Source organism: Halichoeres trimaculatus, unplaced genomic scaffold (assembly GCF_033239565.1).
Source record: "Halichoeres trimaculatus isolate MK-OKI-2021-1 unplaced genomic scaffold, fHalTri1.1 fHalTri1_scaffold_15, whole genome shotgun sequence".
Classification (NCBI taxonomy): domain Eukaryota; kingdom Metazoa; phylum Chordata; class Actinopteri; order Labriformes; family Labridae; genus Halichoeres; species Halichoeres trimaculatus.
This window is the reverse complement of record NW_027437193.1, coordinates 7,103,516-7,128,322: the sequence shown is the minus strand read 5'-3', so window position 1 is coordinate 7,128,322 and position 24,807 is coordinate 7,103,516. Positions and strand designations below refer to the sequence as shown.

Here is a 24,807-nt window from a genome sequence, read left to right as displayed (position 1 = left end):
ACATGATTAAACTTACTTTAGAATATAATTGACCTGAAGCTCTCGACTTTAAACACGAAAGTAAGTCTTCTAGCTCAGTCTAGCTAGTGTTAGCAAATTACCTTCAAAGCTCCAAACGAATAAAGACTCGTACATTTTAAAGCCTTTATACGACTTGATACATGGTGTTGTATAAGATACCTGGACGATTCTCAGTATATCATTGACAAACACTTTAGGCAGACTTTCTACAGCTTCTTCCGGTAACCGGAAATGCCCATGCCACCGCACGCCAATTCAGAAGCGATCTGTGCATAGAGCCTATTATTAATAAGTCTGTGAACCATGTTTCTCTGGAAGCCCACCATTGTCAATATTGTCCTTTGGTGAATCCATCCTCTGCTCTTCTTGTGCTTAATATTCTGTTAAGCTTAATGTCATCCTAACATCTGGCTGTGACAGATAACCCCCACATGACACAAACACTTTGGTTTGTCAATTATTTTCAGGGCCTAATCGTACTGTGCTGCTTGTGACACATTATTCAGATGATTAATTGACCCTCAGTCATGGTCTTTTTCTCTCTGTAACACGACTAGGCAAATCATCTGTTAGCAGTTTTCATTTAACTCGCCAAATCAGCCAAGTGCTTCTCTTGCCATGAGCGTTTTTCCTTGACAAAACTGCGTCCATGTCGGGGACATTTAATTATGCATGAAGTGGGTTTGACTAGTTGACTACAGGCTCTCTAGCGAGTCACTGTACAGATATCTGCTGTGGTTTCATGCCAAGTTTCATCTTGTATTCCTCAACTGTCAAGACGGCTAAATTTGCTAATCCTCTACGCAGGAGCTCTGCAAATTGAGAACAGCGAGGAGTCCGACCAAGGGAAATACGAATGTGTTGCCATGAACAGCGCTGGGACCCGTTACTCTGCTCCTGCAAATCTCTACGTACGAGGTAAAGTGGAACATTTGTTTCTCAACTCATGCCAGGTTCTAAATCATCTCTGTTTCATCCTTTTTCCCCCACTAGTGACCGTGTTTCTTAATGTTTCCTCTCTTTTTCTCAAACTCTTTATCTTGATAAGTCGTTTGTAATACACTTCTCAGTTCTTCTGGATGATTAGAGCTCCTGTTAGGAGTGCGCAGGCTGTGTTGGGTTCTCCTTAGCTCCCTTTTAGCGCTGTTGCACCTGCCAGGATGAGATAAATTGCACTTTTTAAAGTCTTATTGGTGGAGCAATTCTCAGCATGCCTCTGCCCACCTCCGTCCCAAGCAGAGCTCTAATTAACAAAGATGAGTGAAACGTGAAAAGCGCTCACAGGGCGTTTCATTGTTGTGTCATTTCCACGTTTAAAGATCACATTTATGTCACAATTTCTCTCCTTTCTTTTATCAAACAACCTCTTTTCTCTCCGTTTTCCCTGCTTTTCCACATCTCCCATACCAATGAGCTGATCTAACCTCCACCTCCTGTTTGGCTGTGAACTCCACCAGCTGCTGCCTCTGAGAAAACAGCTGCACTGAAAAAAAGCGTTTCCTCCGCTGGCATTGAACGCTGTGCCAGACCTCCTTTCTTTTTTATTTTGACTGTATCGAAAGGCTCCATTATTCCCCCACACACACAACCCGGAGCCTCTGCAGACATGTCGGGGTCTGGAGTTTCAGGGTTTGTTTTTGTTGTGGTGTCTCCGTGGGCAGACTAATGCAGGGCAAGGGCAGCGTTGTACCCACTGTGGAAAAAAGCAGGTATAGGGGAGCGGAGTAGACTAGGTCAGCCCCTGCGGATAACACCACCATGTCTGATGTACATGAAACAGAATCTGTGCTCCAGTTGTTAGTGTGGGTGGAGACGGGAGGGAGGGAGGGAGTGAAAGTGTCAGAGTAAGAAAGAGACACAGTCAGCCATCACTTCATAATTTTCTTAAAAGCGCACCGTGGAGTGTATCATCCTGGCCTTTTCAAGGACGAGGGACTCCTTCGTTTAATTTCTCCATTCATCAGGATAAGAGGAGTAAATTAGTGCCCTTTCTTTCCTGTCACACAAACCTCTACATGAGGAAAGGGAAAATAAATTAAGAGTATTTTTTTGACTTGTTAGTTTCTGGTCAACTTATGAGAATCTGTACTTTATGTTTGGGAAATACACTCACTGGCTACTTTATTTGGCGCACCTGTCCAACTGCTCATCAACGCAGATTTCTAATCAGCCAATCACATGGCAGCAACTCAGTGCATTTAGGCATGTAGACATGGTCAAGACGATCATCAGAATGGAGAAGAAAGGTGATTTAAGAGACTTTGAGGCATGGTTGTTGGTCTGAGTATTTCAGAAACTGCTGATCTACTGGGATTTTAACCCACAACCATCTCTAGGGTTTACAGAGAATGGTCCCAAAAAGAGAAAATATCCAGTGAGCGGCAGTTCTGTGGGACAAAATGCCTTTTTGATGCCAGAGGTCAGAGGAGAATGGACAGACTGGTTGGAGCTGATAGAAAGACAACAGTAACTCAAATAACCACTGGTTACAACCGAGGTCTGCAGAAGAGCATCTCTGAACGCACAACACGTCCAACCTTGAGGCAGATGGGCTACAGCAGGAAAACTGAGGCTACAATTCACACAGCAACACCAAAACTGGACAATAGGAGATTGGAAAAACGTTGCCTGGTCTGATGAGTCTGGATTTCTGCTCCACATTCAGATGGTAGGGTCAGAATTTGGCGTCAACAACATGAAAGCATGGATCCATCCTGCCTTGTATCAACGGTTCAGGCTGCTGCTGCTGGTGTAATGGTGTGGGGGATATTTTCTTGGCTCACTTTGGGCCCCTTAGTACCAGTAAAGTCCACAGCCTACCTGAGTATTGTTGCTGACCATGTCCATCCCTTTATGAGCACAGTGTACCCATCTTCTGATGGCTACTTCCAGCAGGATAACGCTCCATGTCATAAAACTGGAATCATCTCAGACTGGTTTCTTCAACATGACAATGAGTTCCCTGTACTCAAATGTCCTCCACAGTCCCCAGATCTCAATCCAATAGAGCACCTCTGGGATGTGGTGGAACGGGAGATTCTCATCATGGATGTTCAGCCGACAAATCTGCAGCAACTGTGTGATGCTATCATGTCAATATGGACGAAACTCTCTGAGGAATGTTTCCAGTACCTTGTGTACCTAATAAAGTGGCCGGTGAGTGTATATCCTATAAATGTTTTTCAGGCAGACCCTCCTCTTGGATCAGAGGAACCTGAGGAAGAATAATCTCAAAGGGAAAAAAGTGGCATTAAATTTAAAGATAAAACACTGTGGGCTCCAGAAGGTTCAGATCTTAAATCTTGACAGGATGGGGTAGTCAGCCAAACAGCAAAGGCGAGAAAGGGATGTGAGTCTCGTCTATTAATCAGGGCATGTCTGTCACAGGTGCAAACGCAGCCTTTTTCTCCCCCTTCAGAGGTAATTACAGTGGTTGTGTGGCTTGGCGCCAGCAGGGCCCCCAGGCCCAGCTAGTCTGTAACACCACCCAGGTAGCTGTCAACCCGTTGGCCCCGGCACCGGCTTTTCCGCCTTCCTCACCTCACCAGTGGAGAGATAGAAATCAAACCAAGCGTAACCTTTTAAAAGTGTACTAGTCTGGAATGGAGAACAAAAGCTGGGGCTATGTTTTCACTCCGTCTTTGTTACTGCTGCAAGAATGAGGAGACACGACCTGGGGGCTGTGCTATCACTGGGCTGCTTGATTGGGTTTAAAACATGAGGGACTCAAGACAAGTGGCCTCTGACATACCTCTCTTCCTCTCCTGTTGTTATGTGTGTGTTTTTTTTATTCTCACCAGAGGGGAGATTTAGGGGCTTACAACATCTGCCATGAAACCTGCAAACATAACAAGCTCTGCAGGCAAACAGGTTATTTGACAACTGTTACATTTTAAAATGTTCAAATGCAGCAGAAGGTGGAAAAAAGGGTTGATTCCAAACTTTTGGCGTAGGATTTTAACGCTTTATTTATCCCCAAAACAAACACAACCATGCGTTATGGAAAGATAGATTTGCAGCATAGTGCTAAATGAACCGTGGCTCATTATTTCATCTTTTCTACTGAAATAAATCACAAGGCTCTGTCACTTTATCCACTACCTCTAAGAATCATTTAAACATCATCCCCCCTGGGAAGAACAGTAATTTGTAGACTTAAAATGTCAATAAAGTTAGCACTACTTGAAAGTGACATATAAAGAGTACCATGAGAGGAAGAATTATGGTGTTTTTCTCTATCAACACCCTTCTCACACCCGCCCACACACACACTAGACTGTCAGACTTGCATTAAAATCGTTTGTTATGGGTCGGTGTTTGGTGTCTGCAAATGTGTTTCTGTTTTTTTCCAATCACTGAAGCTACCTGATCCTGTTCCTGTCTGCAGGTACACAAACAGGCTACCAGCACCACCAGCACCACCCTTGTCTTGACATTTTAGAGCCACCAGAGAATGATGTTCTCCTTTTTCATGCAGGAGGGGGAGGAGGGGAGTGTGTCGAGAGGAGGGGAGGGGGTCTGCTCATGGATTGTTTGTCCCTTCCTGTCTGTGTATCTATTTATGTGCTTCCACTTCTCATCCATTAAGAGTGTGTGGGTGTTTGTAGGTGCGCAGGTGTGCTGCGGGTCGCTCTTGGTGACCCCCCTCTGAAAAGGAGGACTCCATCAACGTGGGCAGACTCGCAAGCGTCCTGTGATTGTGCATGAGCGTTCATTTGTCAAGTGCTTATCCCACAACGGAGGAGGGATGTCAGCTTCTGTCTGCCGGCACTGCTTCATATATCCATGTGACATGTCAATATGTCACTGAGGATAAAGTGCTGCGGCCGGGCTTTTCTCTAACCAAAATATCTCCATGCTGTGCTTTGTGTGTGTGTGTGTGGGTGTCAGGGAGGGAAACTCACAGAAAAATCAATTCAGGTCAATTTGATGAAGAAAAAGATTGGGTTCAGAGGCGCTTAGTGTCCTTTTAAAGCATCAAGTAGCCTTTGCAGGAGGCGGGCAGTAAATTAGACTTATTTCATCTCTGAACTTTAAAACAATCATTACAATCATAAATGTCTGCAGCCTGATCGCTAATCAAATCGATTTATCTCTGGACAAAAGCCTGAAAACATTACGTCTCTTTTAAAAGTGAGTTTCCCTCCCTGAGGCCGCTGATGCGTCACTTTGCCTTCCTCTGCCATGTCACTAACCTCCACTGTGTGTATGGAAACACTGTTCTGTTTCACTGTCTTGTTTCCTCTCCACTTTGTGTCTTCTCATTCCATCGCTCACCTCCATCAAATCACTCAAACAGATCAGCGTGAAGGTTGGTCCTTTTCACTTTTAATCCTCCCTCTTCAGTTCGATCCAGGTTCCAAATAAGGTCGACAACCCTGAGAAAGTAGACACCCAATCCCTGAACTGAAAACCCTGAGTGTTAACAAAAAAGCTGTTCTTTATCCATAATTGTGAAAAAGTATCTCCTGCATGAATCCTTGAGTAGTTCTTGCATGCCTCTAAAAGACTCTCCCAAATATCCCTCCCCAAACACACCAGAAGTCCTCGTACAGTTAGTCTAGTCGTCATTAGTCATCTGTTTTCGTTTTGTAGCTGTGCACCCTCCCCAGCCGCCCACCTTTATAGCCACTGTTTCCATTTCCCTCTATGTGCCATTCACATGTGTGTGATGGATGACTTCTGCCGTCAGGTTGCAACTCGATTTGTCAGGTATTTAAGCAGCAACATCCCGCTCTCCCACCAAGGGACTCTGGTATCAGAACTGACAAAGCTGCTCTCAGGAGTATTGTGTCTGCTTCACTGCTGAGGGCATCCTCTTCCAGGAGACTGAGCGATGTGATAGGCGCGTTACCTCATAAAAGGACACATGTCCTCTGCTCTTTTGGGGATTTGTAAGCAGGAGGCCGTACAAGGTGAGAGGGAATTCAAAGGTGTCAAAAAGAAAAAAAACTTTTAAGCTAATTTTAGCAGGGGCTAGGGTGCTACTTCTTAGCTTCAATGATGACACCACGCCAGGTGACAAAGTTTAGTAGTGAGATGAGAGATCGGTGTTTTTCTAACTGGAGCCTGTCTGACAGTAAAAGGACACAAGAGTAGAAGAAAGATAAACAGGAGAGTGATACAGCCCAAGCTAAAGGCTAAAAGGGTTAAACTGTTAGTGCTAATGTTGACTCCAACCCACAGTCAGCAGTTATTCTGCAGTGGTCTGTTCAAACTTGAGAGAAACTATCAATAAAATGAAGAGTGAGGTTACATTAGCTCTGCTTGGTAGATGACTGACAGGACATAGCTTACTAGGCTACACATTACACACATGCTACTAAACTACTGACAAAGTGACAGTGTTTACTTGTTGAGATGTTAGCTTACAGATACGTCGGAGCACCAGGCTGCCGATAGCACTTCATACAGCTAGCTACTACGTTTGCTTAATGTCACGTTTCAAACCGTAGCGCTAGGTAACTGCGTTGTATCCAGTAAAAAGTTGTCTTAAACAAAGAAAATGTGTTAATTTCAAATCTCCATTTAAATCCAAAACAAACACACACCTCACTGAAAGTAGTTTATGACAGTGTTCGGAGACTCCAGGCCAGAGGGTGGCGAGGGAGTTCAATTAAAACAGATTTTTAGCGATCTTGAAATAGTCTCACTTTTGTATATATTTGCTTGTTCATGAATCCATGATTCAAAATGAGATGATCAGCACCAAAAACGGTTGTTTCTTAATACTTTTTTCAGAATCTGTGGTCGGTTGGACTTTTCAGGTCGGACATGAATTAATTGACGATACATAAACCAATAGTCTCTATGATGATACTAAGCTTGCAAACTTTAGCAGTGAGAGGCAAAAACTTATTTTGCAGTAATGTCAGAAACTGGAGCTGCACTGGCAAAAATAAAAAGTGGTATTTTCAAACTTGAGAGTCATCCTGAGATTTGTCTCAGAGCACCTCAGGGTTGAGTAACACTAAACAGATAGTCTGCTCTCTTTTGGACACTAAACTATAAAGTTTGTTTTCACGTGTAAAAATATGGGTCTAAACTGCAAATAGATACATTACCTTTTCGCTTTGCATCCTGGGAAATGTTGTCTAGAGCAGAGTAAAGAAGTGGGAAATGGAGTCTTTATCCTGAAATAACACTGGACTGACTTGATAGTCCTCACAACAGCTCATCATTAGACAACTAAAGCTTGCAGCCATGATCCAAAGATGTGGCCCTGACCACAGATGAACAGCCTGAGCCTGAGTTGTAGAGTTAATAAGTGACGACAGTGGCATTGTTGAAAAGAGAGCTAATGTTTTTAAAACAATCCCTCCTCTTGTGCCATCGACAGAGCACTGCAGCACAAAGAGCTGACCTATGGAATATTTAAAGACGAGCTGGCAGTGTGCTGACAGCGGGATGATCAGCCATCATGGTTGCCCAGCGCTGCTGCCAGGAAGCCTGGGAGCCCACTGACTCCGTGCCAGTATGCTCAAATATTGATTGACTGAACAGGTTCTGCTATCCTTGGGCACTTTGTCAAGGCAGTTAAATTTATAGGTATCCAGCAAGCGGGCAGGCAGAGTGGAGACAGGGCTTATTTTGTGGTTTTGATAGAGTCCCGGAGCCCGTCTCTCCAAGCCGCTCTCAACGGGAGAGAGGCTTCGGGGGAATCGATAACAATTACCTGCCCTCTAGTCATTTTGTTCCACAGCACCTCTCCAAACTTAACCGCACGACATGAATTATTCACAACATTAAGTGTTCAATATACACAGCCCCCATTGACTGACTGCTCTTAGCACTGTTTAGTCTATGGCATCATGAAAGAATAACAGATACTTTGAGCCTAATGGTTTTACATTAGGGCCGCTTCTCTCAGGCTTCTCTCTTTCAGAAGCATATGTTGTGAAAAAATAGCTGCAGTTGGAGAATGTTACACTTCTCTAAAAAGACACAGGTGGTCTTAAACATACTGGAAATGGAAGTTTTTTCCCCTTAAAATATTCAAAGGGAAGTCTGTTGTGCATTAGCCATCCTGTGAATCAGATGTTAAGTCGTAACAGGTGAAAAATGGTAAGGTTCCTCCGTTATCTCCTTCGATCAAGGTGCGTGTGATCCCATCCCGTGTCCTCCTTGAAGTCCCTGCATGCTCTGCTTGAGAATATCATCCGTGTCCTGTTCCCAGGCCGGTTCAGCCTTTGTGGTTAAAAATCAGCCTTATTCCTGCAAACCCTGAAAGCAGATGTCACGGCTGGTGTTAGACTCTCTGTCCCTCTCCCTGCATGAAACGTTGACCTTCCTGTTCACCAACTTCTTTCAAACTTGACTTTGGATTTTTAACACTCCTTCTTCTGTCCATCTTTACTATTCAAAGCTCTACTTTGTTTACTTGTTTGCAGGACTCTCTTTGAAAAGGTTGATTCACATTAGAAGATCTGATTGATTTATAATGAAAAATATGAAGCGTGAAACAGAAAATCCCAGATTCCAAAACAGAAATAGCTCAACCTGGCGTGGATAGATTTTGTACGATATCAAGCCAGGTAGTGTAAGCAGGTCTGTGTAAAGCTCCTCAATTATTTTGGGATAATTCAGATGAGTGTGAACTGGTTCCTCTCTGCTCCAGCTCAGTCCAGAGATCCAGCCTTTCCTGACTGGAATCTCAAAAGGTGTTTTTTTACATGTGTGTGTATGTGTGTTTTCCCATTTCACCACATAATGAGGGGAATAACATGTATGGCGGTATAGTAACAACGTTATGGTTCAGATTAGATCAGGGAGGGAGGGGTGAGAGGGTGGGAGGAAGGGGTAGATGGAGGGAGGCTCACATTTGAAAATCCATTTTCATGGAGACTGGTGCAAGAGAGCAATTACAGTCAAGAGTTTTTTTCCCTTTTCCCAGGGTGATGTTGTAGCACGTTTGGGGAAACAAACAGGATAAGCTGTGCAGGGATAGTTTGATGCCATAGCCTTTTTGATACATAAGAGCAGCAATGGTAAGTCAACACAAGGGAGCTAAGTGCTTGGCTCGGCTTCACTCTCCGTGCAGTGAAGGTTAAAGAAACGTCAGCTCCTCTCTAAGTTCAAGGAATGACACACATCTCACTGACAGGCACCATGACGAGCTGATGAGTTTGTTGTGGTTGCCAAAAGTTACCATAAAAAAAGATCTAACGTGTGTAAATATGGCAGCCCATCTTAATTTAGACAGAAAACAAGTCCTGTGTAGATTCTGGCTGCCTGTTTATTCTGGGCCAGCCATTCAGCGCTGCATCGAGGCTCAGCATCGGTGTTTGCCTTGTCCCTGGCGACGTCGACGGGTCCTTCTTGTCTCCATGGGAACCCCTTTTTAATGTCAGCCTATCTGCATATCAGAACTGCACAAAGAGAGGGAGAAAGAAAGAGAAAAAGAGGGAGGGAGAAAGACAGGCCAAGCTGAAGGAGCCGGAGAGAAGGAGCGGGAGGACAAATCAAACAATGCCATCTCCACAGGGACCCTCAATGATGCAACTCTCGCTACCATTTGACACTTTGACAAAAGAGGGCCAGACATAGTCTCCAGAAAACTGGGCTGTTTTTTTATTATATTCTCTTTTGTAGAGGAGAGGATAAAACACCCCCTCAAAGTTTTCTTGTGAAATTCCAGAGCCATCTTTGTGACAGTCCTATTATCCCCATTGTGCTCGCCTCCACGTTCGGACAAAAGCGATCAACTCTCAAATTCTATTGGCTTCTTTTCAGCGTTAGCTTTTAGCCTTGTGTTGTTGTTGTTATTGTTGTTGTGTGGAGCTAGATCATTAATTAAACATGTAAAAAATAAATGTTCATCAACCTAACTTATCTCATTTCTTCACTGTCTCTCATCAAGTGCGACGAGTCCCACCCAGATTCTCCATTCCACCCACGAATCAGGAGGTGATGCCCGGCGGTAGTGTCAACCTCACCTGCGTGGCAGTGGGCTCGCCGATGCCCTACGTCAAGTGGACGATGGGTCAGGTGGAGCTCACCAAGGAGGAGGAGATGCCACTGGGGCGCAACGTGTTGGAGGTTACCAACATCCGTGAGTCGGCGAACTACACCTGTGTGGCCATCTCCTCTCTGGGGATGATAGAAGCCACCGCCCAGGTCACAGTCAAAGGTGAGAGCCTGTTAAAGTCGTATTCTATCACTGTATATGCTGCGGTACAGTATTAACTTAATGTTTTATTTCAGGATGCACAGTATCAAATTTGTGCTGATATCGGATATTCTGATATTTAACAAATCACTAAGCCGATACTGATACAAGAGCAGGGACGATATACTATTCTCGCGTTTGAGATTTTTTGGGTGCCGATTCAATTTAAATCGTGATTCCTCAATATTTGCGATTTTTAGTTTTCTATAGGCTATACCAGGAGCCATGTTTTCCCATAAAATGCAGATCACGTGAGTCAGAGAGAAACATTTCAACCTCTGCTGGAGAAAAGTGGTAACTTCTTTCCAATCCAGTTTATAAACAAAGACTGAAATGAAGAAACTAAATTTGAAAAAAAAAAAAAAAAAAAAAACGGACAAAGAATCCCGATTCTGATATTTTCAAACAAAAAATCCTGATACATCCATTTTCAAATTGTACTCTCTTCTGTATTGGAAGTAGCATATTGTACTATGGTGCATACTCTTATCACATTTGTTATGTAACATTCATTTCTTGTGCAAGATCAGAAAGATATATATACAAAACTGTACTTTTATTTAAGACAGCTGCTTTCAAACAAAACAGTTCAAGAAAATAAATCCTTCTTGCTGGATGATGCACTTCCTGTGAAAATCATAACATTACTCACACCCAGGGCAAATTTGGCCAATTTAAACCCAAATTGAAAAAAAAATAGTGTGCTTTGGTAAATGTGCCTAAATGAGTCAGATATATGCACTGCAAAAGAAGTGAAATCTTATCGAGTGTTTTTGTTTTATTCTAAGGAATAACTGCCTTATGATACTAGATATGAGCCACATTCAACTGATCAGTCCAGAAAAATGTATTGTTTTAAGTTATTTAAAAACAAAAACAAGGTCTGATTTGTTTGTAACACTTAAAAAAAATCTGCCAATGGAACAAGAAAAATATGCTCAAAAGCTTACTTAAAACTAGATTAATGTCTTAACACAAGTAACTTTTCTTTTGTTCCATTGCAAATTTTTTAAACTTGTAACAAGCAATTCAGACCTCATTTTTGTCTTTTAATAACTTGAAATTAGACATCTTTCGGGAGTGGTCAGGTGAATGTGGCTCATATTAGGATTCTACTGAAAATAAGACAAAAACATGGCTCCGCCATTTATCATTGTACCGTTTTGAAGACAAAATACCCCCGTCACTAGCGCCGCTATTGGTAGCAGTTGTGCAGCCAGAGTCTGCGCAGTAGAGACTGTGAGGGATTTTGGGAGAATCTGAGTGGAGCCGGGCGACAAAAATAATAATTTATTTTTTTCTTTAAAGAGTCTAATCACTTCTTGACTCTACCTCCCGTCATATTTTACAATCCCCCCCAAAATACATGGGAATGGCAGCTGTCAATTATCGTTAAACATGACGTAAAACCTCATTTTTAACCCTGTATAACTGATAAAAACGAAATTTTTCAAACAAAAGAGGACTTGAATACAAGGTGGCCAAATGATATCTTCAAATCACCACAACAAACTGACATAAGAAATATTTTTCTGAGGTGTATTAATTTTTTAAAGTATGACCACTGCCCATCTGGAATGACTGGAAAGCCAGATTTTTTGACATATACTGAAGCCAGTCACCAGGGGGAGCAGTTATTGTGGCGACCTAGCTTCAAGCCCAGCAAGATGACGTCCTTTTTTTTTGCAGTCTGCTGCTTCAGTTCAAGTTTAATTCAAAACAGGAGCCAAATATGGGACTATTCAATCTGAACTTTGCAAACAAAACCATAAAAACTTCAAAAAATATCTGCAGCTTCAGCCTATTATTTCATTGGTTTATTATATCGGTGGAATTTGGAGTGTTGGCCGATATCCGTGGTTTTATTTGTTTTGTTTGCTGTTGCTGTGTCCTAGAAATTCCTTCCTCACCTGTTTCACGTCTCTAACCTTCGCTCTGTTGGCAGTAACACCTCTCTGTCTCACTGTGTTGTCTCCTCTCCGCTTTGTATCTTTTCACTCCATCGCCCACCTCCATCAAATCACTTCCTCCACAAACAGATCACGAAGGTTGGTCATTGCTGCTCACAACCCCCTTCCTTTGATTTGATAACAGGTTTTTAAATGAGGTCAAACATCCTTTCCAGCTGTTCCTGCATGCCTCTCCATTCCACACCCCTGAACACTGTTTTCATTATCCTTGCCAAAACACACAAGGAGTCCCTGTGCAGTTTGTGTTAGCCATTATAAGCTAACTGTTGTGCTATGCTGCTGTGCATTCCTCCCAGCTGCACCCTTATAGCCACTGTCAAGCTCATCATCTTAAGCCTATAGCTTTCTTCACCCTCAGCTGTGTGTGATGGATGACTTCGGTATTCAGGTGGCAACCGGATTTGTCAGGTATTTAAGCAGCAACACCCGGCTCTCCCACAGAGGGACATGGGTATCAGACCTGACAAAGCCGTTCTCAGGGGATTAAGTCTGTTTCACCGCCAGAGGCATCCTCAACCCAGAGACTGAGTGATGTGATCGGCACATGTTGGCCTAATGAGCGCTGATGTCAGGGCGTGTGTGTGTGTGTGTGTGTGTGTTGGTTTTCTCAGTGTTGCTCCCATGCCTGTGCCCCTCCACTGAGTGTGTTGTCTACCCTTTTGCAGCCTCCCTTATCAGTTGTTGTCCGTATTGATCCCCCTTTCCACTCAACTGATCGATACACAGAATGTCACAGTCGTTTAGAGGGACCACAGAAAAACAGACCCCCTTCTTCAGGGGAGCGATAATGAAGACCCTCTGTTTTGTTTGTGTTTGTCATACTCTCACTACGGGAATCACTCTTGCAATTTTCTTGTGTTGTCAGTAATGGCCAGGCCATTTATAAAGCACAAAATTGGGATTTCAGTCTAGCTTTTATTTTCCTTTTGGGATATTGGCTGCCGACAGCACTATAAGGATTAGCTTATGAAACAATAATTTCACTGCTATGAGTTACAGGCTGGAGAATTACATGGCCAGTCATGTCTTTTCTCCTCAAGAGCAGATTTCAGTTGTATTGTGACTATATTTTGGTTTAATACGTGTCAGATGTTCAGTTTTTCTCAATATACCCACAAGTCTTTTGGGTCATTCTTCGTATTAAAGCTAATACCTTTCTTTTCCCTCCTCAGCCTTGCCAAAGCCTCCCACTTCTCTCATTGTGACTGAGACCACAGCCACTAGTGTGACTCTCACCTGGGACTCTGGAAACCCAGAGCCAGTGTCCTACTACATGATCCAGTACAGAGCCAAGTCCTCTGACAACGGCTTCCAGGAAGTTGAAGGCGTAGCTACCACTCGCTACAGCATTGGTGGACTTAGCCCCTACTCTGAGTACGAGTTCCGCGTCATGGCCGTCAACAACATTGGCCGCGGGCCACCCAGCGACCCCGTGGAGACGCGCACTGGCGAACAGGCCCCCTCCTCGCCACCTCTGCACGTCCAAGCGCGCATGCTGAGCGCCAGCACAATGCTTGTCCAATGGGAGCCGCCCGAGGAACCAAATGGACAAATCAGGGGCTACCGGGTGTACTACAGCTCGGACCTTACCGCGCCGCTCAGCGCCTGGCAGAAGCACAACACGGACGACAGCAGCCTGACGACCATCTCAGGCCTGACTCCTGACATCACCTACAGCCTCAGGGTGCTGGGCTTCACCTCTGTAGGTGACGGGCCACCTTCTGACATCCTGCAAGTCAAAACCCAGCAGGGAGGTGAGCAACAACCACTGTTTGTGCTCTGAGTCTTAATCAGCGAGAGTGTGCTCATGTGCTCCTCTGAAACCTCTCATTTCCTTTGAATTAGCAAGATAATTATCAGTATAGCACTTGAAAAGAAGGAGGAAGACAAAGAAATGGGTGAAATGTCTTTGTTTGGTTTGTAAGTATATATTTGGAATGAAATGATAATGTGATTTATTCCTGAAATTGCAGCTGAATGATTTAATCATGCAGTTTTGAACAAAGCTTTAATTTTTGAAATTAAAACCTCCTACAGAAACAAAAACAAAAATCAACTGTTCTGACATGTTTAATAAAACAGGACTCACATACAAGAACAACACAATCTTGGAGATGGAACAGAATTGTAAAACGACTCGCTGATATTAAAAATTCACTCAGCACAGTGTGTTTATAAAACTGTTTCAGCTGTAGTTTTCTCTGCCTTCCCATGTGGTCATTTTTTCAGGAGGTGGTTATTGTTGCTGGCATTACATGTTGCTTTAATTCTTCATCCTCTGTCCTCTCACCCGCTCTGTATGCAGTCCCTGCCCAGCCGTCCAGCTTTGAGGCTGAAGCCGAGCTGGATAGCCGCATCATGCTAACGTGGCTGTGGCCCGTGCAGGACCCCATCACAAAGTATGAGCTACAGTACTGGGAGGCTGGCACAGACACAAAGGTTAGAGTGAAAACAGAAAGTTAAAACTTGTGTAACTTGCTTTTCTTTGTGCATTGGCTCCTTCTTTCTCATCTCTGTCTCTTTCCATCATCCACCTATCTGTCATATTTACACCACTCTCGTGAGCTGCTGTGAAATTCCACTTGAATGAATCTTCTTCTCCTTTATGATGCAAGTTCTCTGAATGGGAATCTGCAGCTGAGGCAATGTGGTTGTTTTAATACAGCCGTCTTCTCCTCAGTGCATGAGAGAGAAACTCAGTAGTAACAGACAGCACAGTTGTTGTGTAGTTCTTTCTCTCTGTGTTGCAGCTCTCTGATCAACTCTGATGGACCACTGCACAAGCTTTGAACTAGTTTTTGAGCCAAGTTGCTCTCTACTTTGGCTACATTCCCTACTTTGAATGCATGTCAGGAAAGTGAGACAGCAGTCTAGGCTTTAGGATTAAAGTTGAAGATTAATTCCTCCATGTTTGAAACCCTCCAGATACATAAGACCTTCGACCCAGCCGGCTCATATGCTGTGGATGGTCTAAAGCCTGACACCTTGTACCACTTCTCGCTGGCAGCCCGATCTGAGATGGGTTTAGGCGTCTACACTCAGCCCATTGAAGCCCGCACTGCACAGTCCAGTAAGTCTGTGATTTTTTACTCTCTTGAGGTTGTCTCTCTTATCTGGCTGAACTGCTTTCTGTCCACTAACCAGACTGATTCTGCAGAGTTACAGCCTGCCACAGCAGGCTAAAGCAGGTTTAGTTTTTAGGCAGGACAAATTAGAGTTTCATGCTGCTTAAATCAGACAACTTGAATGTCAAGCCAATTTCTGCACAACGTAAAGTGCTGACGGCGCAGCCATCCCGGTCAGCCTCACGCTTCCACCACCTCCCCCCTGTCACCAACACTAACCCTCCTGTCCGTCTGTGTGAGGGCAGGCCCTGTGCTCAGTGTCAAAGGTACGTTTGATGTGTCTTTTCCCCGCATTTGTGAGTCGAGCTGTGCTTTTTTTTTCTTTTTTCGCCTCAAATCATCATTATGTGCTTTTACAGCTCCAGCCTTCAAAATGTCACTCTCTGCCAGCTGACTGCAGATTTTCTCACTGTGGTGGCACCAAAATCAACCAGCAGGTTTATTTTCAGTACAGTTATACCTGGCACATATCCGATACAAGCATCACTGCAACTTTTCTAATTTAGTTGTATCTAAGACGTGAATCAAGTCTGACTGGCTAAAACGGTAATGGGGGAAAACAACTACTCTGAGTTTTTGTGTCTTCCTTTGTTTTGTTATTGTCTATTGTGTGATTTGCAGCTCTGAGGTTTTAAAGTCTCACTATAGAGGTGGCAAAAAACAAACCCCATTAAGCATTAAGGGAGCAGAGCAAGACTGGGAAAAATGTGGAATATAACACGAAACGAAGGATAGTTGGACTCAACATTGGTTTGTTAAAGGGGCTGTGAGGAGTTTCTTAGTAATCTTGAAAAAGTCTTTCTTCTAGATATATGCCTGACCATAATCCACACTTTGAAATGAGATTATCAGTGCCAATATTGTTGGTTACAGGTTATTTTAAATTTCTTCTTCGTAGCTTCCAGTTAGGGTCTACCAGGACTGGATTGATCTACAGCAAGTCTAGGTCTCTATGACAACACTACGCCGGCTGACAAAGCTTAGAAGTGAGAATAGATGAAACACAGTAATCTGTGTTTTTCTCTGCTAAAAAAAAATTCTATGACTTGTTTTGTAGTGATGGTGGACACAGGAGCTAAAGGCTAATAAGCCTTTAGCTCAGGCTGTATCACTCTATAACACAACTGTATCACAACTGTTTGTGATAATGTTCATTCAAACCCACAGTCAGCAGTTTTTCTGCAGTGGTCTGTTCAAACTTGAGAGTCTATCAATAAAATGAAGAGTGAGGTTACTTACAAACTGACAGTGTTTACTTGTTGTCACGTTAGCCTACGGATATGTCGGAGCACTGGGCTAACATAAAGCTAGTAAAGCCAGTAAAAAGTTGTCTTGAACAAAGAACATTTGTTTTGATTCAATCACCATTTAATTCCAAAACAAACTCTAAAAGTATTTTACAACAGTGTGTGAAGACTCCAGGCCACAAGGTGGCAAGGGAGTGCAATCAAAACAGATCCTCATCATAGCACCTTTAAAGCTATCAAAGTACTAGGGGTCCACAAAAATGGACATGTGACCAGAAATCATATCCTGACATTTATTTGTATCTGATATCAGGGCCAGAAAAACACACAATGGAAAGATTGAAAGCTACAAAAGCCTCTTTATGATTCAACTCACAGTATACACTTTAGGTATTCAGACTGTATTATAAATAGATGTATAGTTTCTGTGATGGTATTTAAGTAAAGTTAATATCAAATTACTTAAAACAACACAGCAACAACTGATTGTGCTGGAGTTCCCCTTTATTTGGAAAACTGGGTTAGCTTCAGTTCAAGTTAGTTTACAAATCATGTTGAGCTTCATATTTACACAAAGACAAAAATAAATATAGCTGAATGAAAAATGCTAACATTTAGATATTTTGTAATTTAAGGAATGATGTAACCCAAAAATACAGCATAAATTGACGTTAACTGACACAAAATGGGAACCCCTAATCCAGCTGTCGTTGCCTGTATTGTCTCTGAAAATTGTAGCGATCCATTAGTTTCTCTTTGTCTTTTAACAGCCTGTCAAAGAAGAGTTTTTGTTTTAGAGTTTAGACGGTATTTAAGCCAATGGTGCCACTTGCCTCCTTTTTTCTGCCGCTTAGTGGGCGTAACTGCAATGACTTCACTTGCATACCTGCTATTGGGACCACGGGTGAAACATAGCATCTGTGCTAAGTCTGCATATTGGCCAGGCATCAAGCCACATTTACACTGATGCTCAATGTAGTCCTGTTTATGGATGTGCATTGTTGCAACTCAATAAATGAATATATAAAATGAAATGAGATGCACTCTGCCACAGAGGTGTCATACTGTGAAGCTTCTTTCACAAAAACAATCTTTGAGTATCGACATCAGTGCACACAGTGCACACCAACCTGCCAAAAGACAAGTTTAATATTGGCCGGCCGTCAAGCTACTCATACAATTAGCGCTAATTAGTAACAGCTGATTTGTGCGCACTCGCACCGGTGATCACATTCACAGCCTCTAATTTCTCCTGGCATTTCCCGCAAAAAGCTGCGCTGGAGAACCTGGCTGTCAAGCAGCTCTGCAGAATGTGATGAAAAAAGATGAGATGATGATGAGGGTTATTAAAGAGGATGGACGTCTTTTAAAGGTAGCCAGGATCAGCCTTGTTACCAGTCTTAAGGATTGGCTTGGAACATCTTCAGACACACACTTGATGCTGTTGGTTCAGACAGTGCGAGCAAATTCACAACTCGTTTTCTTTCCCTTTTATTCATGCGTACTGAAGAAAGTCCAAAACATCGTCAGAATGCAAGTCAAGCTGCAAGTTTAATACTTCTCCAACCAGTCTGGGGATCTGTGTGTCAGCAACAAAAACACATAAACTAAACTGAAGTGATGAAGATCTCTTTTTGAAATATTTCTCTGTTAGGCCTGAAAAAAAACACATCACCAAAGAGCCAATACCTCTGACACGCACAGAGTAACACAACTGTCAGTCGAGATCATGAGTGATGATGAGCCTGTGTCCTTGCTGCTCCTGTCAGCAGGAGACACAAGGACAGAATTTGAAGAGCAGGATTTGGATTTCATGGAGCAGGAGGATGGTGTGCATGAAATGAGCAGCAGCCTGAGGATGGTTTAGAGGCAGAGAGGCAGTGGGAAAGTGTGACATTTTCAGGTTTTACATATAAACATTTCATTCATGGTATTATTCTTTAATATTCAGAGCAGTGAACACAACAGAGCTGAATAAATAATTAATGTGACGTTTGTAAATGATCAAATAAAGGGCTTACCATACAGCGAAACATGTATATTATCGTACATATGTTCAGATACTCATTGCAGTGCGTTAAACATTTAAAGGAAGAAGCGTTAGAAGGAGGAACTCATCTAAAATTCTCTCTCTGTTTTTTGCCTCTGAGGCGAATGTATTTCCTGCTGTGTTATCCTCCCCTCAAACAATTTGACTTTGATCTAGCATATTTTCATCAGGACCCCAATATCACAATCCATTCTGCAAATCATCAGCATTGTTTTGATTCGGTGCATCACCTTTTTGTAATGCGCGTGGCGCCGTCGGGTCTTTGTAGTTTCGTGTCCACTCTCCTGCGGGACCACCTGATGAGACTCAGTCCTCTTTTGTTACGCTGAGGTGTTTTGGAAAGGTAGAGTTTCATGTTCTGGCATTATTTTATTAGATTCATATTCAGGCTAACTGTTCACTGCTCTGTTTATTGAAAAAAACAGCATGGGCATGCTTTGTAAGAACACATTGCTTTGAGTTTTATTTCCCTTGGTTCTTTCTACTCTCTTTTGAAGAGGCTCTTTTGTGTACAGTGGAGTATGTTGTATTGTTGAGTACTGAGTAGATGCATGTTATGTATGAATGCTATTGTGTTTTGTTTTCAGTGTTCTTATTGTTCCCTATTTTAAAGTGTTTTATTAGATTTTCTGTTTTTCTCCGGACTTGAGAGTAAACTGCATTTTCTACTGCGGCTGTTTTGATATTTTTATTGTATTTTTCACACAAATCTTATTACTCCAGATTGGAGGTGTAACTTTATATTAACCACTCCATAGATAAGCCTGACAAACCAACCTTATATGTGCCTCTGCTAAAGAAGTTATCTACTCTTATCTTATCTTAGGGATTAGTCTAAAGTAAAGACATCACTCAGAAAACAGCCGCACCACAGCCAATAAACAGAGTCTGCAGCAGTCAGAGCTGTTACAGGGTGGCTAACATTAGCAAAGCTAGCATCCCCAGTCTTCAGTCCGCCTTACTAGCTAGAGCTTTATCTTTATTTTCTTCAATGAATTACTGCAAAACTGTGCCACTTCCTTAAGTTGTCATTAGCAGTCTGTGCTTGTTTACATCTGGGTTGTAATGTGTTATAGCATCATGGCAGAGTCCTGGTTTAAGCCCCGTTTCCACCAAGCAGTTCACTTTGGTTCGTCTTGGCACAGCATACCTTTCATGGCGTTTCCGCTGGCTAATCCAGGGATAGATCCCCAAATAACCGGGATGAGCCGTTCCACTTTTAGGGACCCTTTCGTAGGGGTGCTATACTAAACTGATCCAAGGTGGCGCTACAACATCGTCACAACAAAGAGCCACATGTTAATCACAAAGAAGAAGAAAAGCTGGATGTTTTCCATTGTTGCTCTTTGTTTACTGTGTCACGTTTTTCTTTTTCGTTGGATTTATTAGCAGGCGTCACACTATTATTCAACAGATACGGCTATCGGCATCCAGCTTACACGCCGCCTACCACAAGGGGGCACAGTTAGCTGTGGAAACGCAAACAGGATCAGGCTTAACCTGTACCAAACCGTACAGATCTAAACTGGACTGTTTGGTGGAAACAGGGCTTTAGACACAACATATGACTATCTTTTGAGGCCTGCAATCATGAAATCATTAATAATTTGTTCAGCCAATTGGTAATTCTGGTGCTGACTAGTGTGGGTGACAATGTTTATTGTTTAGTCGACAAAGCGCCCACAATCCTTATTTCTACAATGGGACTTTCCAGAGGACTGTTCTCCAAGAAAACCATCAAAGACAGCACATAAACAAATCGTGATGTTGTGAATATGTAGATCAAAAGATTGGACATATTACAGCAAAGTGGTGGAGCCTGAACAAACACAGTGCTTATTCTTTAATATGGCTTCAATTTGAACATATTTTAATGTGTTTACTGTTCTTTATTAAACTATAATGCTCAGAGTAGAGCTCCAGAATCAGCACCAGTGTGTCACGGGTGCAACACTTACCAGGGTCTGACAAGCCCAGAGCTTCTGCATCAATGTGTGAACACCAGTCGACACGGTCAAGCACTCGTTCACACACTCGCACATCCATGGCCACTTTATTGCTCCCTCTGCATGCTGCGAGAGGCAGCAGAGAGGGCAGTTATGGACAAATTACGTCTTTATAAAAGCATCGCCTTGTAAAATTTTGGCACATTTTATATTCCGTTCAGACCACCCTGTAGTTTCATGGCCTCTCACATAAATGGAGTGCCAGACAGCGCTTCAGCAGAAGCCTGGTAATGTGTTTTTGCAGCCAATCTCTCAGTCCGGAGGTAGCGTTCTGTTTAGTATGGAAGCTTTTTGTATTGAGTATTAAAATGAAAATGTCATATTTAAACTTGCAATTTGGTACTTCCAAAGTAGTCATTTACAACATGAGAGCATATGATTGGTGAATTATACCGAACACAGCAAGTGACTCTGAAAGACTTTCACTTTAAAAATCCAGAGATGCTGAAAAACATAGAAATGGTTTTCTGCAACAGGAAACATGTTTTGGAAACAGATTCAAGGAAAAGTTTTTTTTATTCTGAGGAACTCATGAAGTATATTTTACCAATCCTTCTGTCCTTTAATGGAAAAGAAATAATCTAATTTTTTTAAATTACCTTTTCTTTTATAGGTTTTTAAAGTAAAATACAAAACATTTCAGCACCTGAGGTAACACTTTACTCTAAAGGTCCGCAGATTTCATCACACTTAGGTAATAATTAGATAATTCTTTTTCTTATTTCTTGGAAATTACCTCCAAAATTTTATGAAAATTAGCACATAACTTCTGGCCAGATTCTGTTTTGCAGTGCGCCTGTAATTTACACCCTAATCTTGGTGAATATCACATCTGAAGCCTTCAGTTGTATCATGTAAATCATTATAGGCCTCATTATAAAGGTTTATCATTTTGAATTTGAGCTCAATTATGCATATCAACGAAAAAACTTGGTGAGATTAAATAACAAAAAGCTAACTATCAACTGCTTATTGGAAAATTGAATTATTCATATTTCAAAGGTAATTATCAGAGGAAATAATGAACCTAACTTCTGTATTCAAGAAATAAGCAGTTATTTATCACCTGCTTCTCTGGAAATAGTGGAAACGTTGGGATACTTCTCAAAACATTTTGTGCTGGGTTGTGATTTAATTTCAAATAAATTATTTGCTAATTGTCACCTTCTTACCTTGCAATTTGGAGTGAATTTCAAAGAAACTGGAAAAAAAAGTAACCTACCAATTGTGACTTGCGACAATAGATTTGGACATTATTATAAAGAAGTTATGTGATATTTTTAAAGAAATAATTATGACCTAAGTGTGATGAAATTTGCGGATCTCTTAAGTAAAGTGTTACCGCACTTTTCACTGAAGAGAAAACATTATATAAGAAAATAAAATATTATATGAGTGATATCTTTATTGACATTTTGACTCCCAAACAAAAAGCTTCCATTTTTTGCCTTCAGTTTGCTTGTGTTTTTATTTATTTTGAGTTTTCCTTTTTGTTTGCTTGATCCGTGCCCTCCTCCATGTGGTTGTCCTCCCCTCCCCCCCTACAGCCCCATCCGCCCCCCCTCAGGACGTGCAAGTGGTCAGCCTGAGCTCCACCAGCCTAAAGGTGAGTTGGGTGGCCCCACCCGCCGCTAGCCGCCACGGCGCCATTGTGCGCTACACAGTCAGCTACCAGGCCCTGTCTGGAGAGGACACGGAGCGGCATGAGGTGCCAGGCATCAACGCAGACGCCACCAGCTATGTGCTGGAGGGCCTGGAGAAGTGGACTGAGTATCAGGTGTGGGTGAGGGCACACACTGACGTGGGTCCGGGCCCTGAGAGTGCCCCTGTGAGGATGAAAACCAGAGAGGATGGTAGGTTGACACCTCGTCTCCAGAAGAGTGCTCTCTCTGACTCTAACATCACTTTGCTTTGGGCTGCCTGTCACTGTTTTCCCTAATTCTCCCTAACTTAAGCCAACGTTTCTCTCGTCCTGCTGATCAATTCTGAGTTAATGAGGCGGTAGTGGTAGCAGAGTCACCTTCTCTTTCCTCCACTTTACAGCCTGCTCTTTTAAGCTTTCACACTTGACTTCTATGGCAGGTTCAGGCTCATCACCCTGGGGCCGCAGCTCTGCAACACTTTCCTCTGGTTTTACTCTTAAGTAGCTTCTTGTTTTCTGTCGTCCGCTCTGAAGAATATAAACGACGCCGAGCTCCAGCTCTCTATTTTTTTTTCCACCCTTCCCTCTTTTTCTCACTCATTCCTCGTTTTGTTTGCAGTCTGGTAGAGAGCCTTTGTCCCTCAGAGGGAGTTGTCTATAATTAATGTGTTTGAAGTTTGCTGCAACACATCTCATTTCATAGCAGAATTAAGGGCATTACAGACACTGCTCGACCACATGCTGTTCAGCAAAGGGTGTTTTGGGGGACAGAGCAGACACAGAAGGAGTAAAAGATGATTTAGATTCATGGCCAAATCTGGTGTAACTTCCTTCTGCAGAGGATCCAAGTCTATAAAAATCAAGAGTCATTATTTTGATTTGAGCATTTGGCTCCACATCACACAACAAAGTGAAAACCACTAACTCAGCGTATTGACTTTTCTGCTTCTCTCCCTCTTCTCTTTCTTTCTTTCTTTCTTTCTTTCTTTCTTTCTTTCTTTCTTTCTGTCTCTTCTTGGTTTCCAGTGCCAGGAGCTCCCCCCAGGAAACTGGAGGTCGAAGCCGTAAACTCCACAGCAATCCGGGTCACCTGGAAGCCGCCCCTCCCGGGGAAGCAGCACGGCCAAATCCGAGGCTACCAAGTCATCTTCTCTCGGCTGGAGAACGGCGAGCCGCGCGGCCAGCCGAACATCATGGATGTTGCTTTGCCAGAGGCGCAGGTACTGGATGATGTCTCTGTCTTGTCTGGGTCTTTGTCTGTCTCCCTTTCACTGTCTGTTGCTGTCTTGTGTTCATTTCCCATTATTTTCATTCTCCACCGCTCCCCTATTCCCTTCAATTCTCTGAGTTCACGCTTCATTTCCCCCATACCGGGCGACACACATGGAATTTTCTTTCTGCCGACTGCAGTTAACCCCACGGCCCCGCACTTCTCTCCCATCACTCTCTACATGTAACTCTTGACTACAAATTGGGACCCTTCTCCTACCGCAGCAGATTAGCAGTCGTAACAAGATCCAGTCTAATTCTACAGTAATAGCTTTTAAATATTTTATATGTGTTACATCAGGATAGGGCTTAGTGGAAGCAATGCACCTCTCGGTGGTTTCTACATATGCACTGCCTTGTTACCATGTTTATAAATTAGTGTTTTTTCTTCTGATGCCCCGCTTTACACATTAATGCAGGCTGCTCCGAACCGCCCAAAGCTGTGTGACACCGTGAGATGGATGAGAGATTGTAATCCTTAAGAGGGATTCAGAGATTCATGAATATCTTAAAACCAAAAAACCCACTTCCTCACTCTTTTTTTTTCTGCCAGGGAAACGAGAGAGCGGCTTAAGAGCCTCCTTCTGATTGTTTGCCGGGAGTAACATTTGCACGAACACGCTTTCGCTCGCACCCTCGATGGCCTCACAAAGAAACATCTCATTTAAACAAGCAAAGGCTGCGTGGCCGCGGGAACACCGCAAAGAAAATCTGAGTGGCATTACATGTGTCTCCGAGCAGCGTTTCCTGATAAAATGCTCTGTACCAGCATTTACGCAGGGACCAACAGGTTGCTGGTTCACTTCCAAGGCAGCACACACACTGCTGCGCCCTTGAGTGGAGCTGTTAACCCTCATTTGCTTTTGCAAACACCCTGCTGTCTTAGGTCTTATCATATCAGAAGTGGAAGCAGCGTAAAAGTCACCTTGAAAAGACGAGTCGGCTGCCTCCAGAGTGATGCTAAGTAAAAGCTTTGGATCCCTGCTGTGCAGCGCGGCCTTTGGTGATAACAACAAAATTACTCATATTGCGTGCAGGTTTCCAGCCCTCGGAGTGTCAACCGTTTCTGGCAACTTCTGAGGATTAGATTAACATTAAGTTCATTTTGGCCACATGACGCTGAGAATAAGTGTGAAAGAAAGCGCCGACTTTCATCACCTGCCCATGCCGGCCAACACCTCACCGCAGCCAAACACCTTTTCTTCCTGCAGTGTTTTTTGGCAGCTGCTGACAGTTTGTTGTTATCTGACTGTGTACTCAAGTGCTTGACTGCCAGGACAGCATCGTTTGGTCTGGAGGAATTGAAAAA

The 24,807-nt window shown here is 42.9% G+C and overlaps 1 protein-coding gene across 20 annotated transcripts in view; it reads left to right on the top strand.

Annotated features, from left to right (window-relative positions):
* ptprfb (protein tyrosine phosphatase receptor type Fb) overlaps positions 1-24,807 on the top strand; it is a 228,741-nt gene that overhangs the window by 136,256 nt on the left and 67,678 nt on the right. For 12 of the 20 annotated variants that reach the window (XM_074689216.1, XM_074689230.1, XM_074689234.1 and 9 more), the window contains 7 exons: positions 829-939; positions 9,881-10,150; positions 13,332-13,913; positions 14,465-14,598; positions 15,085-15,229; positions 22,135-22,440; positions 23,256-23,449. In XM_074689216.1, the coding sequence (XP_074545317.1) occupies positions 829-939; positions 9,881-10,150; positions 13,332-13,913; positions 14,465-14,598; positions 15,085-15,229; positions 22,135-22,440; positions 23,256-23,449 (1,742 nt within the window). The remainder of the gene's footprint in view (positions 1-828; positions 940-9,880; positions 10,151-13,331; positions 13,914-14,464; positions 14,599-15,084; positions 15,230-22,134; positions 22,441-23,255; positions 23,450-24,807) is intronic. The other 8 variants (XM_074689232.1, XM_074689227.1, XM_074689236.1 and 5 more) reach the window with 1 other exon arrangement.